The following is a 16,152-nucleotide window of genomic DNA, read 5'->3' as shown; positions in this document are numbered from 1 at the left end:
AAACTATCAGCGGCTTACGATCTAGATCACCTTTCCCAGTTCTTCATTCCTTAGCTCTGTGCTTCTAGCAGAGCCGTTTGTGATTAATTTCATCAACTGACTTAGCCTTCGGAGGTGGACTCCCGACCCCCGTGGTCGGGCCACATCTAACGCTTTCGTTTTGCAGGTCATCACGAGGAGATCTAAGGGCTGAGCAGATTTTGGACACATCAAAGTGAAACTACGATGATTCAGAGGAGTTGGTCCAATGACAAGGGTTTCCTGGTTCTTGGCGGTCCTCTGAGTTGAGGGTTTTGGGCAAGGCGGTGCTCTGAGTAAATCTCCGTGAAGGCGGTGCTCCGGATTTGAGCAAGCTTCGAGGGTTTTCCTTTTCCCCTGTGTTTCGAGGGATTTCTATAGTTTTTCTGCGGTAAACACAGCTTTGCTCTGTTTTCAATAGAAATGGTGATTGCCTTTTAGAGGCTTATCTTTATCTCTTGTCCTTTTAGACAAGGAGATTTTCTCTTTCCCGTGAGGGCCCCCTCCCCATCTCTATCCCTGCAACTCTCTCTATCCTTGTTAGTAGTTGAGAGAATTTTTTTGTTTATTTTATCCATCTACCTGCAGAAACTTCTTCTTCTTTTTTTTTTTTTCTATTATACCATGTATATTTTATCTTCTCTCTCTTATTGATAACAATATTCAAGGAAATGGCGTCTTCAAGCTCGGGACCACCAAAGTCTTTCTCCTTTGATCTAACTACTCCAAATACTTTACTAGAAGCTCATTTTAAGGAGAGAACCAAAGAACTTGACTGGGATACAGTGCTTGTCGGGAAGTTATTCTCCACCAAGCGTTTCACTGCTTCTCTAATCAGTAGCTTACTCACCAAGGCATGGAATCTGAACAGGCAACTAGCTGTTCATCAAATGGGTAGCCAACATTTCATTCTACAACTTGCAAACTCGGGAGAAGTTGTAACTGCATTAAGCTACGGCCCTTGGCTTATAAAAGAACATTTGCTAGCTCTTCAAATTTTAGATCCTGAAATTGATGCTGCTGAAACTGCTTTTGAGAATTTTGAAATAGGGGTTCACATTCTTAATGTCACACCGAATTTACAAACGGAAGAAATGGCACAATCTGTTGATGGAATGCTCGGGAATGTGAAAAGTGCCAAGTTCTTGAAATCCTTAAGGGATTTGGGACGCCCATTTTCTGTGAAAATTAAACCAGGTATGAGATTTTCTAGATTAGAAAAGAGTCCGATCTGGATTGAGTTGCCTTCAATCTGCTTCTTCTATGGTGTTATTGGCCATGAGAATATGCCATTTTAGAGCCCAGTTAAAACACAATGGAAACCCCAGATACAACCATCTCTCAGAAATCGAAGTTGAACAAATTAGTAATAGTCATTTTGGGGACTGGCTTAAGTTGGGAAACAGGGATCCTCGACCTTCAGTAAAGGAGCAAAAGCTGTTACTTGCAAAAGTTCTATTGATTGAAAATGGTGTTTTCAATCCTGTCAACCATCCAAAAGAATTTACAACTGCGCTTGAAGGACTCTTACTCTACATAGTTGACCTTCTCAAAATGGAGACTAATTCAATGGAAATCTCACGCTATGGTGGCGGCGGTGTTGCTCGTAGCTCGCAAAGATTGTAAGCCCTAAAAGATGACCGAGTCAACTCGGCAGTGTTTGGCTAGGATTACCCTATTATATCAGACCCGATTCGGGAGGGAATTGGGACCGAGTGTCTGGTGGCAGCAATGGGGATTTGTGGGAGCTCAAGACTGGTAACCAACCCTTGAGAGGACATGGATCACATTGTAGGAGTCATTCATTGGTAGGGTTGTAGTAGTAGACTTGGGTTCATGGGCGCTCAAGACTGGTAACCAACCCGTGAGAGGACATAAGAGCTTCCCGTTTACTATTTGTGGATAACCAATAGGGCTAATGAATCCGTAGTCCGTGTTGGTTGTAGCCATAGGATACAATGATTCTAGTGGGTTGGATACCGGAAATGATTGCGAGAGGCGAGGAATGGAAATATCTAACCCTGACTGCATTGGGCTAAGATTAACCCTGACATGCGCCAATACTCAGACCAATGGTGATGTGAGAGAGCGGTGACCTAAACCCTAGCCATGGAATGTCTAAGAGGGATGCATGTCCCACGTACTATCAGAGAACCCAAGATACCGAAATGGTTAAGGGAGAGTGATTTGAGACATACCCAGAGGAGTTTGATGCTATGACTTAAAGCATTTTTGCCATTAGAGACCAACATACATAGAGTTAGAAGCACATTTGCATGACTGTCTCATCTCATATCGCATCTTGTATATTTTGCTATCATGTTATATGTGTTATTGTGGAATAAATTGCCTTGTTGAGTTCTTTTGAACTCATCATATTTGGAACAACATTGTTAGATATTCCTACAGGTACTTAAGACTATGAAGGACAACTATATGAGATTACCCCAGATGACTCGTACGATTTCTAAGGTGCTAGTTGTTATGACTACGACAGTGAAGATTACCAAGGTAATTGTAGAGCATATCAGGAATAATCATATTCTGGAGCTAAAGCAGCGGTATTGGGATATTGAGACTTATACATTTAGACGTATTTTATTTAAGTTAGAAGAAACATTAGTTTAGACTAAGTTTACTTCTTTTTCTTACTTTTTGAAATCGGTTGTAATTTTCTTTTTAGGTTTTGAGCTACTTTCTGTTGCTATTGTAGAGTGATTTTCCGCTACACTCTATACCTGATTTATTCTTTTGGTATCATTTTCTATACTTTGATTGAATTGTAATCACTTTTGAGTCTTTACTTGATTATTCATTTATAATACTTAAACATTGATTTAGTCCTGTTCTTGATTGTATTATTGTGAATGTGAGAGGTTGATTTCCTCGAACTAATCTTTGGGACTGTGGATCACACACTTGAATATGTCAGATAGGATACCGGTTGGGTGGATGTGACAGCACCTAAGCCATGCATTTTTATTCACAGCCGTTAGATTAGTATATTTCTACCAAAAAAAAAAAAAGTTAGATTAGTATTCGCACACGTGACATGGTCGCAGCGACTAACTGCTGGGGCAGCAGCTGGATTTGGAAAAGGGTGCTACGTAACAGGCACGTTACACTTATGCCATGGGGACGGCCACTAGTGATGTTTAAAATGATCACTAGAGCTGGTGTACATTAATTTTACTGTCGTCGAAAAATATTCTTATTTTTGTTTCTCTCTCCACTCTCATTTTTTCGTTAATCGTTGCAGAGAAAACCCGACCGCTGACTAGAATTCTTTTCTCTGCAGCTTTGTAGAAAATCTTATAGGAACACGTTATTAGTTTTTCTCTTCTTTTTGTTCTATCAATTCTCTTTTATTTTTCTATTTTGATTAATTAGTTGTTTATTTTCAATCGACCATCTCTTCCTATGAGGTCTTCTCCGATGAGATTGGAAGTTTGAATAATTTCAGTGGGGTAAATGAGATGAGGTCAGAGATGTCAGGGGAAGAATTCAGCGATCACAGAATTCTGTTACATTCGATTTCGTCGGCGTCCGACTCCGATTTGGAAACACAGGGCACGAAGAGGAAAGGAATTAGAGATCTGTTAAAGCATCTGGATCGAGGTTTATCTGGGCGACGCCTGAATCGCAGGCATTTAGACAGGGATGTATCATCTTTATCTGTAGATCAGTCCCACGATGTTCTTGGCGATGGCGCTCCACCAGAATGGGCGTTGCTGTTAGTTGGTTGTTTTCTTGGCCTTGCTACCGGCCTCTGTGTCGTAGCCTTCAATCACGGGGTAAGTTATTCCATGACTCATGCTTTTCAATTGTTTTTATTAAATTATTACTATTATCAATCTCGCAAATTGAATTGCTTAATTTTTGTTGGCGCTTTTTTTTTTTTTTTTTTTTTTTTTGGGGTGGTGTGTTTATAGATTTTTTTTGGGTGGAAATGTTTTATAGCTAAGATTTTTCAGATGCCTATATGCATTTAACATCTACAGTTTGACTTAGCTTATGAGGGTCTCCTTAGCAGTAAGAATTTAGGAATGTAGCAGTAGGCTTCAAACAAGAGAAAAGGGAAGGATATATGGATTTAATTCTCAACAGCAAGTTCTTTCAGCCCTAGGATTTGGCGGTCAACAGTATCCCTAGACCTTAGGTGCTTAGCTTTTGCAACAAGGCTCTAGCCTTTCTTATCTCTCAAATTGGACAAGAGGTTACATACTCAAAGCAAAGATCCATTATTCAATAATTCATTGGCTTGGGTGGCTGAGTACAGCATCACATATTTATGAAGCAAATGTCTTTGGATGAATAAACAATTATATTAAAGAGAAAGAAGGAATACAAGGTCTTTAAGTAGAAGACTGGAAAGAAGAACCAAGACTCCAGTAGACAACAACAAGCCTGTTCCTTGGGGTATCATCAACAGGGGGATGTGGAATAGCCACCAATCTAGAGGAAATGTCAAAATAGATGGTATTCCAAATCTGATTTATAGAGCGAGATTTGGATGTCCATCTCCGGAGATTGCGCTCCCACCAAAGATGATGGACTAAGGCAGAGAACACTAGCTTACCAAACTGATCACAAATGGAGGAACTCGAAAAGTTTCTCAAAATCTAGGACCAATCTTGACCAAATCCAAAGAAACACCTCGAACAGGGCCATATGGAGGAGAGGGCTTTTCCCCAGATAGATCTGGAAAAAGGGCAGGAAAAGAAGAGGTGCTCAAGGTTTTCCAAAGTGGACCAGCAGAGGATGCAGTTGGGGTTAACAGGGATGTGGCGGTCAGAGAGGAATGCTTGGGTGGGGAGAGCATGGTTGAGGGCTCTCTAGACGGTAAGGGAGTGGTGGGGTATGAAGTCTTTGAACCAGACCAAAAGGGGCCAGGGAGGTTTAGGGTTATGGGGTCTAAGGAAGTTCTAGGCTGAAGAGGTGGTAAAGGATTTGGTGGGGATAGTAGCCAAATGGTGAGGTTGTGGGAGGAGTTGGAGAGAGGGGGAAGGGAACCCCAAACCTGTGTGAGCATAGGAAGGGGGTCCAAGACCCATTTGAGATGAAAACTGACAAGGGGGTGGTTTTGGTGATACGGGTGTCATAGATAGTGCGGGGACTAAAATGATTATAGAGAATGCCCATCGGATGCCACGGGTCGAGCCAAAAGGAAGTGGAAGATCCAGTATAGATGGAGATAGAGATGGTAGAGATAGCTCGGGAGCGGAGGAGGAGGATTTTCCTCCAAATCCATGAAGGATTGGAGGGCATAGGAACATTCCAGAAGGAATCTGACCGGAGAAGGTAAGAATATACCCACCTAACCCAAATAGAATCATGCTTTGAGGCAATTTTCCAGATGAGTTTGAGGAGGCAGGCCAAGTTAACATCAGAGATCCGGCGGATAACTAGGCCCCCCCAGAGGTAGGGCGACAAATGGAGGACCAACTAACAGGGTGGATGAAGTGAGAAACTCCTTGCTCTTTCCAAAGGAAGGCACAGAATAAGGATTCCATCGCATGGATGGTGGCTTTGGGGAAGGAGAAGATACCGCACCAGTAGAGATAAGTGGATTGGAGCACAGATCGGATGAGGACCACTCGGCCAGCAAAGGAAAGAAGTTTGCCCTTCCAAAGCAAATGTTTGTTCAACAAAAGTTAGAAACTCCTACATACTAAATAGATGCTAGATTTTTCTGAGTTATTTAGCTAATATACTCAGCAATAACAAAATAAAAACTTCTTGAACTGAAATTAAAAATTAAGAGAAATATTAACAACATTTTATAATTCAGCCACATGCATGGATTACTAAATAGAAACCAACTTTCATGAACTTAATAAGATCTTCATTCTTCTAAAAACTGCAGTTGAGAATTGCAAGTGGGCTCGACTAGATCATTTAGAGATATCTCAACAAATGCCAAAATCACCGGCTCTAACAATGCCGGCGTTTCTATTCAATGAACAGTGTTTTGGTCTCTTTTTGGTCCTCTAGAAGACTAGATGGGCTGATTTGACCTGGTCCAGCTCGGCCAAATTAAGCTCTTCGGTTCAGTCCAGGTTCTACATCACACTGAGCTAGGAATCTAACTACGTGGAGGGAAGCGTGTAGCACGAGCTAGCAATTGCACAATGCAAGTAAAATTGAAAATTTTGAATTGCTTTATTATGCCTACAATCTTTTTCTTTTTTGGGCCAGGGGTGGGGGGAAGGTTAAAAAGTACGAACAGCCATAGGCTAATGCTAATCCTAACTACAAGAGGAAAAACTAATTAAAAATAAAACAACACTTTACTCTTCCTTAGTAAATTGTGGAAGAGTGTGAAAAGGTCCTCGTTGCACTTTAGAAATTTACTTACCATACTTATTTTGCATCAACTTGGATCAAGACTGAACCAGAATTGAACCTTTGTTCAATTGAACTAATTAAAAAGAAGCTAAGAAAACTATGGGAAATGCTACGATACTACTATTACGACTAGTTGGGAACTTCTTTGTGGACTTCTTGCGGGTGTAGATCTACAGATCTGCATCCAGTGTCAGCTTGGTATATTCATGTTTTGAAGCCCTTGAAATGCACTTCATTAGGCTGTAAAAGGAAGCTGCAAGCTTTTTGGATCCAGTTGTTTGAGTTTTTGTCTAATTCTTGCTTGGAATGTAATGACTTGCTTCGAATATTGGTATTGCTCTACCAAGTTTTCAAGGCATCCAGGTGTCACCTTGGTTTTTGTTGCCCTCCATTGCATTGCCTCATCTCCTTGAGAACTATGGTTCTCAAGACTTCCACATAGGTGGGACTTGCATTGGGTAAGATCCCCTTTCTACGTGTTAAATATGTATTTCAGGGAGAGGGTCTACTACCATGTCCATGTGCAGTTTCATTCCTTGGATGGGGTATTGGTGGAAAATTGACACTCCATGTGCATGCCGAATGACCAGATGATGTAGAATTGAAGACATTCAATAAAGAAGAAGCACATTGGGTCAAGCCCATCAAAGGCTTAAAGCTATCACCCAAATCAGCCCATGGCTTTCATGGGCTAGAATTGTTTTAGTGGGTTAAATTTAGCCCACATATTTTGATCTCCATGGTCTAGACCTAAGCCCAAGTTTAGTCCTTGAAAAGTCAATAGAAGGGGCTGTGCTTTGAAAATAAAAGAACTCATTGTTAAAGGAGTTTTCTTTTGTCGAAAGTTAGGTAGTAGTTTTTTTTTTTTTGGGTAATGAAATTAGGTAGTAGTTGAGTTATTAATATGTAGGTGGTATTAGCTAGTGGTTGGATGTTACAATTAATGTTTATGTCTTTCTAGAATGCCATATAAAGAGACTTATGTAAGAGAGTGAGGGCACGACTCAACACTCAACTTTGAAATAAAATTGCTTGTTAGTTATTCCTCTTTGAAGAATCCTTGTGTTTGATTAAGGATGATTGGTGTTCGATCCAATCAATCCACCTTGCAGTGTGAAGCCCGGGTGTACTTTGTTATTCTTATTTTTTCTCCCAATTCTCTTATTGTTCCTTCTATGTCTTCTTCATAGTTCTGTCCCTATTTTGAAGACCTATTAAGTCCATGTTGTTAAGCTAATATCCTTGCACTGACTCCAATTTTCAGCCTACCTTCATATCTTCATTTAACCTTTTCTATTAAATCTGAAATTATTCTCGGTAAAAGATCCTATTTGGCTGCTGTTTTGATCAATCAAATATAGTACTACATTATTTGGTATCAGAGCCATGATAGGGAGTGAAACTTCTGGATCGTCCAATCCAACTGACCCTATGGCAACAATGATGGGGATGTTTCAACAATTGAGCAACCAAATCACTACAAACCATAAGCAAATTGACGAGAGTTTCTCAGAAATGGAGGCCAGAGAGTTGATGCCTCTACTCATGCTCCTCACCCTCCACTTGGTGAAGAATCCCAACCAGCTCATTCTATAGCCAAATTTTCTCCTTGGAGAAATATTGGGAGAAGATCCCAACAGATTCCAGTTGTGTAACCGACTTTCGAGGAGCACCTTCGAAGTTATTTCCCTGGAGAACAACCTACATTCAATAGGCATGTTGGTGACTCTCACAGGGTTAAGCTTGAACTCAAAGAATACTCGGGTAAGCTTGATCTTCAAGTGTTTTATGATTGGTTGGCTGCGTTGGATGATTATTTTGATTGGTATGAACTATCAGAGGTACGAAAAATGAAGTAGCACGCAACAAGCTAGTTGGAGCTGCACATGAATGGTGAAGAGCTCGTGAATGTGAGTTGGAAGATCATGGTAGAACTTCTATTACATGGGAGGAAATGAAGGAATAACTGAGAGAAAAATATTTGTCATCTACTTTTCGATTGCAATTACAAGACAAGTTAAATTCTTTTCGTTAAGGAAACTTGTCAGTTGTAAAATATATGGAACAATTTGACTCTCTTCTCAAATATGAATTCGAGAGAGGAGGATCCAAATCTTGTCACGTTTTAGATTGGGTTTACGGCTTGAAATCAAAAGGGCCATTGGCGTTGTGGATGTAGATTATGTGTGGGATTGTTTTGAAAAAGCCTTACGTGCAGAAGAATTATTGGCATCCAACAACAAAAGGTTTGGATACCAAGCCGGGGAGGTTAAGTGAAATTTTGTAGCACCAAAGCCTACAACAACAACCCCTACTCAACCCACATTTCCTACCCAACGAGATTTGGGCAAGGCTCCTATGACTAGTGGCAGCCAAACACAATGTTTTCATTGTCAAGAGGTTGGACATTATGCTAAATATTGCCTACATCATCAAAAGATTAATGCTGTTGCTAAGATTGAAAAGTAAGCAGATGAAGAAGATCCTATCTATTCCCATACCCACTCGATGATGGCGGCTATGACAGAGCTGCATATGATGAGATGATGCTAATAGAGGTGATGCTTATGACATTCATATAGTAAGCCGCATCTTGGTGGCTGAAACCAAAGGAGAGGACTCAATTGTATCTTCTACAGCCGTATGAAGTCTGGAGATAATACCGCTTTGGTGATAGTTGATAGTAGGAGCTGCGTCAACGTTACTTCAGACACCTTTGTAAAGAAAGCAAACTTGAAGGTGGAGAAGCACCCTCAACCATATTGGGTATTCTTGCTGAATGGGGATACTTTGGAGGTATATCAACGGTGTTCCGTACCGCTAAAGCTCCATTGATATGAGGAAGAGGTATGGTATGATGTAATCCCTATGCATCTTACTGATGAACTATTTGGTTGACCATGGATGTATGATAATGATGTTATGGTCGGGGGGAAGAAAAACAAGTGTGTATTCAAGTTCAAAGGACTTCACATTGTCCTCCACCCAATCAATGTCCCAGTTGAAATGTGTCAGCGGATGTCCTTGAGGACCAACCAAAAGGGGACCAATGAAGCACAAAAGTTGCTGTCCAACCGCCAAAGAAGTTGTTGGTTGTTCCTCACAAGGAGTTCATTCACACTAGTCATGATATAGGGTTGGTATTGCCTCTTGTAACAAGGGAAGTTACGCCTCCACCTGAGGTGACATCCCTCCACCCGTCAAAGAGTTACTTTCAGATTTTTCTGATGTGGTGATGAGTTGCCTTTTGAGCTACCTCCTATGCGCGATATTCAACATGCCATTGATTTGGTACTAGGTTTGGTGTTACCAAACCTACCGGCTTATTGCCTCAGCCCAACAGAGCACAACAAACTCAAACGACGGGTGAATGAGTTGCTTTATAAAGGATTTATTCATGAGAGTTTAAGTCCATATGCTGTACCAGCATTACTTACTCCAAAGAAGGATGGCTTATGGAGTGTGTGTGTGGATAGTGGAGCAATCAACAAGATTACAGTCAAGTATAGGTTTCCTATACCACGGCTTGATGACATGTTAGACATGCTATCCAAGGCTAAGATCTTTTGTAAATTGAATCTTAGAAGTGGCTATCATCAGATTCGTATTCGGCCTGAAGATGAGTGGAAGACTGCCTTCAAGACCAAGGATGGACTATTTGAATGGAAAGTCATGCCTTTTGGTTTGTCGAATGCACCTAGCACATTCATGAGGGTTATGACATAAGTACTCCCTCCTTTTATTGGTCGATTTTTGGTCGTATACTTTGATGATATATTGATTTACAACAAGCATCCAGACAATCACATCGATCATCTATGGCAAGTCTTGAGAGTGCTTCGCCATAAGAAGCTATATATCAATCTCAAGAAATGCTCCTTTATGCTGCTAAAGGTTGTGTTCCTTTGTTTTATTGTCTCATCAAAGGGGGTTGAAGCTTATCTAGAGAAGATAAAAAGTATAACAGATTGGCCTACACCGAAGACAATCACTAGGTTCATAGTTTTCATGGACTTGCATCGTTTTACAGGAGATTCATTCGAAACTTTAGTGCAGTCATTGCACCTATTACCGAGTGTTTGAAGCAAGGCAAAGGCAGGTTCAAGTGGATAGCAATGGCAACCAAAGCTTTCATCTTATCAAGCAAAAGATGACAGAGGCTCTAATACTTCACCTACCCAAGGTTGTCAAGGGGGCAAGGCGACCAAAGTGGTTGGTGCTCCGACTAGGCGATTAGGCGACAAAGCGGCGCTTAGGCGGCAATAGGGCAACCAAAGGGGTTAGGTCAAATTTTTTTAATACGACTACTTTTTTGTTGATAAATTTCTATTATAAGCTAATCAAACATTTAAAAATCACATTCATCTTAAAAAAACAAGCATTCAAAAATCATAATTATGAAAGATTATTAAAAAAAGAACACAAACATGAGTTCATCTCATCAAACATAACATATGACTATAAACTATATCAAATCATAAGTATGAACATGAAAGTAGTAATTTTACATTTTTACTTCCCTCTATGATAGTGTGATTGCCAAGTAAGTGCTTTATACATTTAATGATTCATTGATTCCCACTTCCAAAATGACTAAATATTAAGTCCGTACACGGCTTTGTAGAATAAAAAAAAATATTATCATATACAAAATGTAAAAAAGTGACCGTTTTGGCGCCTAGGCGGCAAAAAGGCACACAAGGCAATAAAGTGGTAGCATGTAGGTGAAAAAGTGGGAAAAGCGCATGTTAACAAAGCGGCTCAAAACAAGGCGGTTGAAAACCACCTTGCCGCCTAGGCGGACGCTTTGACATCCATGCGCCTGCTAGATTTTGACTGTATATTTGAGGTAGCAACTGATGCCTCACATATTAGCCTAGGAGGTGTATTGATGCAAGGAGGGCACCTCATCGGTTTTTATAGCGAGAAACTCAATGATGTCAAGCGATACTATTCGACATATGATCTGGAGCTCTATACTGTCGTCCAGGTGTTACACCATTGGAGACATTATCTCATCGGCAAAGAGTTCATTCTCTATACTGATTATGAGGCCCTTAAGTATCTACATTCACATAAGTCAATTAGCAACATGCATGCTAAATGGGTTGCTTATCTACAAGAGTTTGCATTCGCAATGAAGTACAAAGCTGGAAAGGATAATACAGTGGCTGATGCATTAAGCCGAAAAGTACTTACTCTTAGCACATTCTCAGCACATGCAATTAGCATTTTATTAGATATGTGATGAGTATGCAGTTGACTTAGATTTCAACATGCCATGCAAGGAGTTACAGCAAGGCATGCAACATCATAAATACTCACTTCACGATGGAGATTTGTTTTTGGGAACTTGGTTGTGCATTCCAAATTCTTCCCTTTAACGTTACATCATAGAGGAGTTGCATGGCGGAGGTAAGGAGGTCATTTCGGTAGGGATAAGACTATTATACAAGTTACCAATTGGTATTATTGGCCTCATATTGCAAAGGATGTTGATTATGTCATCAAGAGATGCAGAGTCTGTTAGCTAGCCAAGGGAACCAAGCAAAATTCCGGTCTGTACTCATCATTACTAGTTCCTCATGCACCTTGGATTGATATTAGTAATCAGTATAGATTTCGTACTTGGGCTACCCTCAACAAAAGAGCCATACGACTCCATCATGGTTGTGGTTGACTGATTCTCAAAGATGGTCACTTTATACCATGTCGCAAGACCTTTGATGCATCTCACTTTGCAAAGATATTCTTTAAGGAGGTTGTATGACTATATGGGCTACCAAGTAGCATTTTCTTAGATCTTGATGTCAAGTTCATGAGCTACTTTTGGAAGACATTGTGGCTGAAAACTAACACAAAGTTACAGTTTTCAACCGCATTCCATCCACAAACTGATGGGCAGACAAAGGTGGTGAATCGAAGCTTGGGAAACTTACTGAGGTGTTTGGTTCGTGATTATGAGAAGACATGGCCGTCCATACTCAACATAGATGAGTTTGCTTACGACAGCTCAGTTAATCGTACAATAGGTCGTACTCCATTTGAGATTCTACTTGGAGTTTAACCCCGACAACTTATAGACCTCGTTCCATTTCCACCACAAGCACACGTGAGTATTGAGGTTGACGAGTTTCTACGCCATATCACAGAGGTACATGCTGATGTTTGCCGAAGAATAGCTCTCAGCAATGATGTCTACAAGGCTACAGTAGATCGTCATCGACGATATGTGGAGTTTCAACCGGGAGACATGGTTATGGTTTGTGTCAAACCAGAAAGGTTCCAACACGAGGTCAACAACAGATTCCATCCAAAGAAGATGAGTCCATACAAGGTGCTGAAACACACTGGACCAAATAATTATGTACTCGAGCTACCAGAAGAAATGAACATAAGCAATGTCTTCAATGTGTCTGACTGCATCTTTATGTAGGACACCACTTTGATGATGGAGACACTGAACAAATGTTGAGGCTGCCCCAACTCAAGCCACCAATCACTCACATCATTGAGGAGGTTTTGGATGACTCTTACAAAACCGCTTGTCATGGCACTAGAAACCATGCTTTCCTCGTTAATGGAAAGAGTCGTCCACTACATGACAGTACTTGGATTCATGCTAACGATTTCAAGAAACTCAATCCCGATTTGTTTAAACTTCATATGTCATTCATTCATTCATCAGAGACGAATGTTTTCAAGCCGGGGAGAGTTGATGCAGAATTGAAGACATATTTAAGAAAGAAGAAGCCCATTGGGTCAGACCCATCAAAGGCCTAAAGCCATCACCCAAATCAACCCATGGCTTCTATGGGCTAGGACTGTTTTGGTGGGTTAAATCTAGTCCAAATATTTTGATCTCCATGGTCTAACCTAAGCCCAAGTCTAGTTTTTAAAAGGTCAATAAAATGGGTTGTGCTTTGAAAATAAAAGAACTCATTGTCAAAGGAGTTTTTCTTTGTCAAGAGTTAGGTAGTAGTTGAGTTATTAATAGGTAGATTGTGTTAACTAGTGGTTGGATGTTACAATTAATGTTTATGTCTCTTTAGAATGCTATATAAAGAGACTTATGTAAGAAGGTGAGGGCACAACTCAACACTCAACTTTGAAATCAAATTGCTTGTTAGCTATTTCCTCTTTGAAGAATCCTTGTGTTTGATCAAGGAAGATTGGTGTTCAATCCAACTGATCGACCTTGCGGTGTGAAGCCCGAGTGTACTTTGTTGTTCTTATTTTTTCTCCCAATTCTCTTGTATTGTTCCTTCCATGTCTTCTTTATAGTTTTGCCCCTATTTTGAAGACCTATTCAGTCCATGTTGTTAAGCTAATATCCTTGACCTACCACTCTGGTTTCCAGCCTACCTTTATATCTGAATTCTGTTTATCTTAAGTCTATTAAATCTGAAATCATTCCTGGTGAAAGATCCTATTTGGCTACTGTTTTGATCAATCAAATATAGTACTACATTACTAGAAATGTTGATAATATCATGGAACTTAGCCCTTGTTGTATGATCAGTAAAATTAGAAAGTTACACTCCATGTGCATTCCAAATGACCAGAGTGTTGATAATATCATGGAACATGGCTGTCGTTGTATGATCAGTAAAATTAGAAAGTTAACTGCTTTGTTTTGTTGTATTTTTTTCCCCAACATTTGCTTCTGCGTAGTGTCTTTTAGCATGAAGATGCTTGCTTGCTTTTTAACCCTTATTTTTATGCTGTTTTATTGTTCATTCTCGTATGCTGTTATTTGGCATGCCCTGCTTGTGTGCTTACACTTGTGCGTTCCTCATTTAGGTGCATGTAATACATGAATGGGCCTGGGCTGGTACTCCAAATGAGGGTGCAGCTTGGCTCCGCTTACAAAGACTAGCTGACACATGGCATCGGATATTATTGATTCCAGTAACAGGAGGAGTTGTGGTGGGGATGATGCATGGATTACTTGAAATTTTTGACCAAATTAATCTGTCCAGATCTTCTCAGAGGCAAGGCATTGACTTTGTAGCTGCTGTATTCCCTACAATAAAGGCTATACAGGCTGCTGTAACATTAGGTACTGGTTGTTCTTTAGGGCCTGAGGGTCCAAGTGTGGATATAGGAAAATCATGTGCTAATGGGTGCTCTGAAATGATGGAGAACAACAGAGAAAGAAGGATAGCTCTTGTTGCAGCTGGGGCAGCTGCTGGAATTGCTTCAGGTATCAATATTCTTGGGTTTGCCCTATCTAAAATTTGATCGTATGATCCTTCTTTGGATAATCTTCATTTGGACCCTTTGAGATTTGACTCAAGTCATTTTTATCCCAAAACATATGGCATATTGCATTTGCTTCCCTGTGGTATTCAAAAAATCAACCAAGGACAACTCATCATTTTTAGGACCAAAATACCCTTATATCCTTTCGACTATTAGGATTACGTCATGTAGGAGAACTTTAATCCCACGGTTCTAATAAAAAAGACATTATGTACTTATAATCAAGGAAAAAATTTCGATCGATATGGTAATTTCGACCGAAACTGGATACTTTTAATCTGACTCTTGAAAAGTCAATTTCGAGCCTCAAATGCACTCAAATTGATTTGGATTTTTGCATACTACCTATTCCAAGCATAATAAACACTATAGAACTACTAGTTTACTAAAAAACTACTGAAAATGTAACATCCAAGTATATGGTACATGAATCAGAGAAGAAGCGGGGATGTTATTACTTACAAGTCTATTCTATTCAAGCCTCAAGGTCTCCCTCTTCCGTCTGCACCCCATACAATTGACAATACAACTCCCATGATGTTTGCCCCATATAGTTTTGGACATAGTCAACAACTGCATCTCTGTATGTGGCCTCATCCACATGTATAAGATTTCCTGACGGTGGGAAGTTGTGAATCTCCAAAGGAACTAGTGGTGGTGGGCCTTGTGGCAGTGGAATAGTGTGGAAGATCTGCTTAACAAATGGAAGAGCACCCTGGCTCTCAGGACTAGGAGAAGGATAAGGATACTGATAAGGTCCTAGTGGCTGACTCCGATAATCGACAGTGGGAGGGACACCATAAATAGTAGGAAGAATCAAAAAATGATTTTGACACTACAAATTCATAGATCAACACTCTAAAGTATACATACATAAATTTGGAAGCAATCTAACATGATTTAAGGCACAAATGAAACAAAAATAAAAAAATGAGGAAGTTGGTTACTCACCTTGCAAGATTTGAGAAGATGCACAAATGGAGGAGCAAATCAAGTGTTTGAAGGAAATGGAATACTATAAATTAGGTGTAGAAGGGGATGAAAGCAATAGAAATCAGCAAAAATTTCCAAAGGAGGTCGAAATGCAGAGGGCGATATAGCTCGATAGGTCGAAAAGTGGCTCGGTTTGGACACTTTATAAGCTGTGCAGGTAACATTTTGGCTCGATATGGTATCGGGCCGATATTTCGGCTTGTATCGACCGATATATCGGTTGATATGAAACGATATGGATACTTTCTGTTCCTACTACTACATTTCTTTTCGAATTCAAAAAATGTAGACATATCGATCGATTTTTGTTCCATGCTTATAATTATGACTTCTTTTATTTTATTCAGGGCCTTTAAAATTTAAATTTACAAAATTGAACCCTAGGTGGAAACTCGATTGAAAGGAAAGAGTTAAAAAAAGAAAGAAAAGAAAAGAAAGGAAAAACTCAAAAACAACTCTATCAATTAAGATGTAAATGAAGTTCAAAACTAAAAAATAAGGGAGACATGGTTGACGGCGGAGAAGATG

At 40.0% G+C, this 16,152-nt stretch overlaps 1 protein-coding gene across 1 annotated transcript in view; it reads left to right on the top strand.

The window, feature by feature from the left end:
• Positions 1-3,224: 3,224 nt before the first annotated feature.
• CLC-F (chloride channel F) overlaps positions 3,225-16,152 on the top strand; it is a 57,131-nt gene continuing 44,203 nt past the window's right edge. Inside the window, exons 1-2 of the mRNA XM_089167899.1 lie at positions 3,225-3,812; positions 14,170-14,572. Of these exons, the coding sequence (XP_089024025.1) occupies positions 3,495-3,812; positions 14,170-14,572 (721 nt within the window). The 5' untranslated portion in view covers positions 3,225-3,494. The remainder of the gene's footprint in view (positions 3,813-14,169; positions 14,573-16,152) is intronic.

The sequence above is a fragment of the Hakea prostrata genome, chromosome 9 (assembly GCF_041222555.1).
Source record: "Hakea prostrata isolate BN-2017 chromosome 9, UWA_Hpros_2, whole genome shotgun sequence".
In the NCBI taxonomy this organism is placed as follows: domain Eukaryota; kingdom Viridiplantae; phylum Streptophyta; class Magnoliopsida; order Proteales; family Proteaceae; genus Hakea; species Hakea prostrata.
The sequence above is the reverse complement of the archived record's forward strand: the minus strand, read 5'-3'. Positions and strand labels throughout refer to the sequence as shown.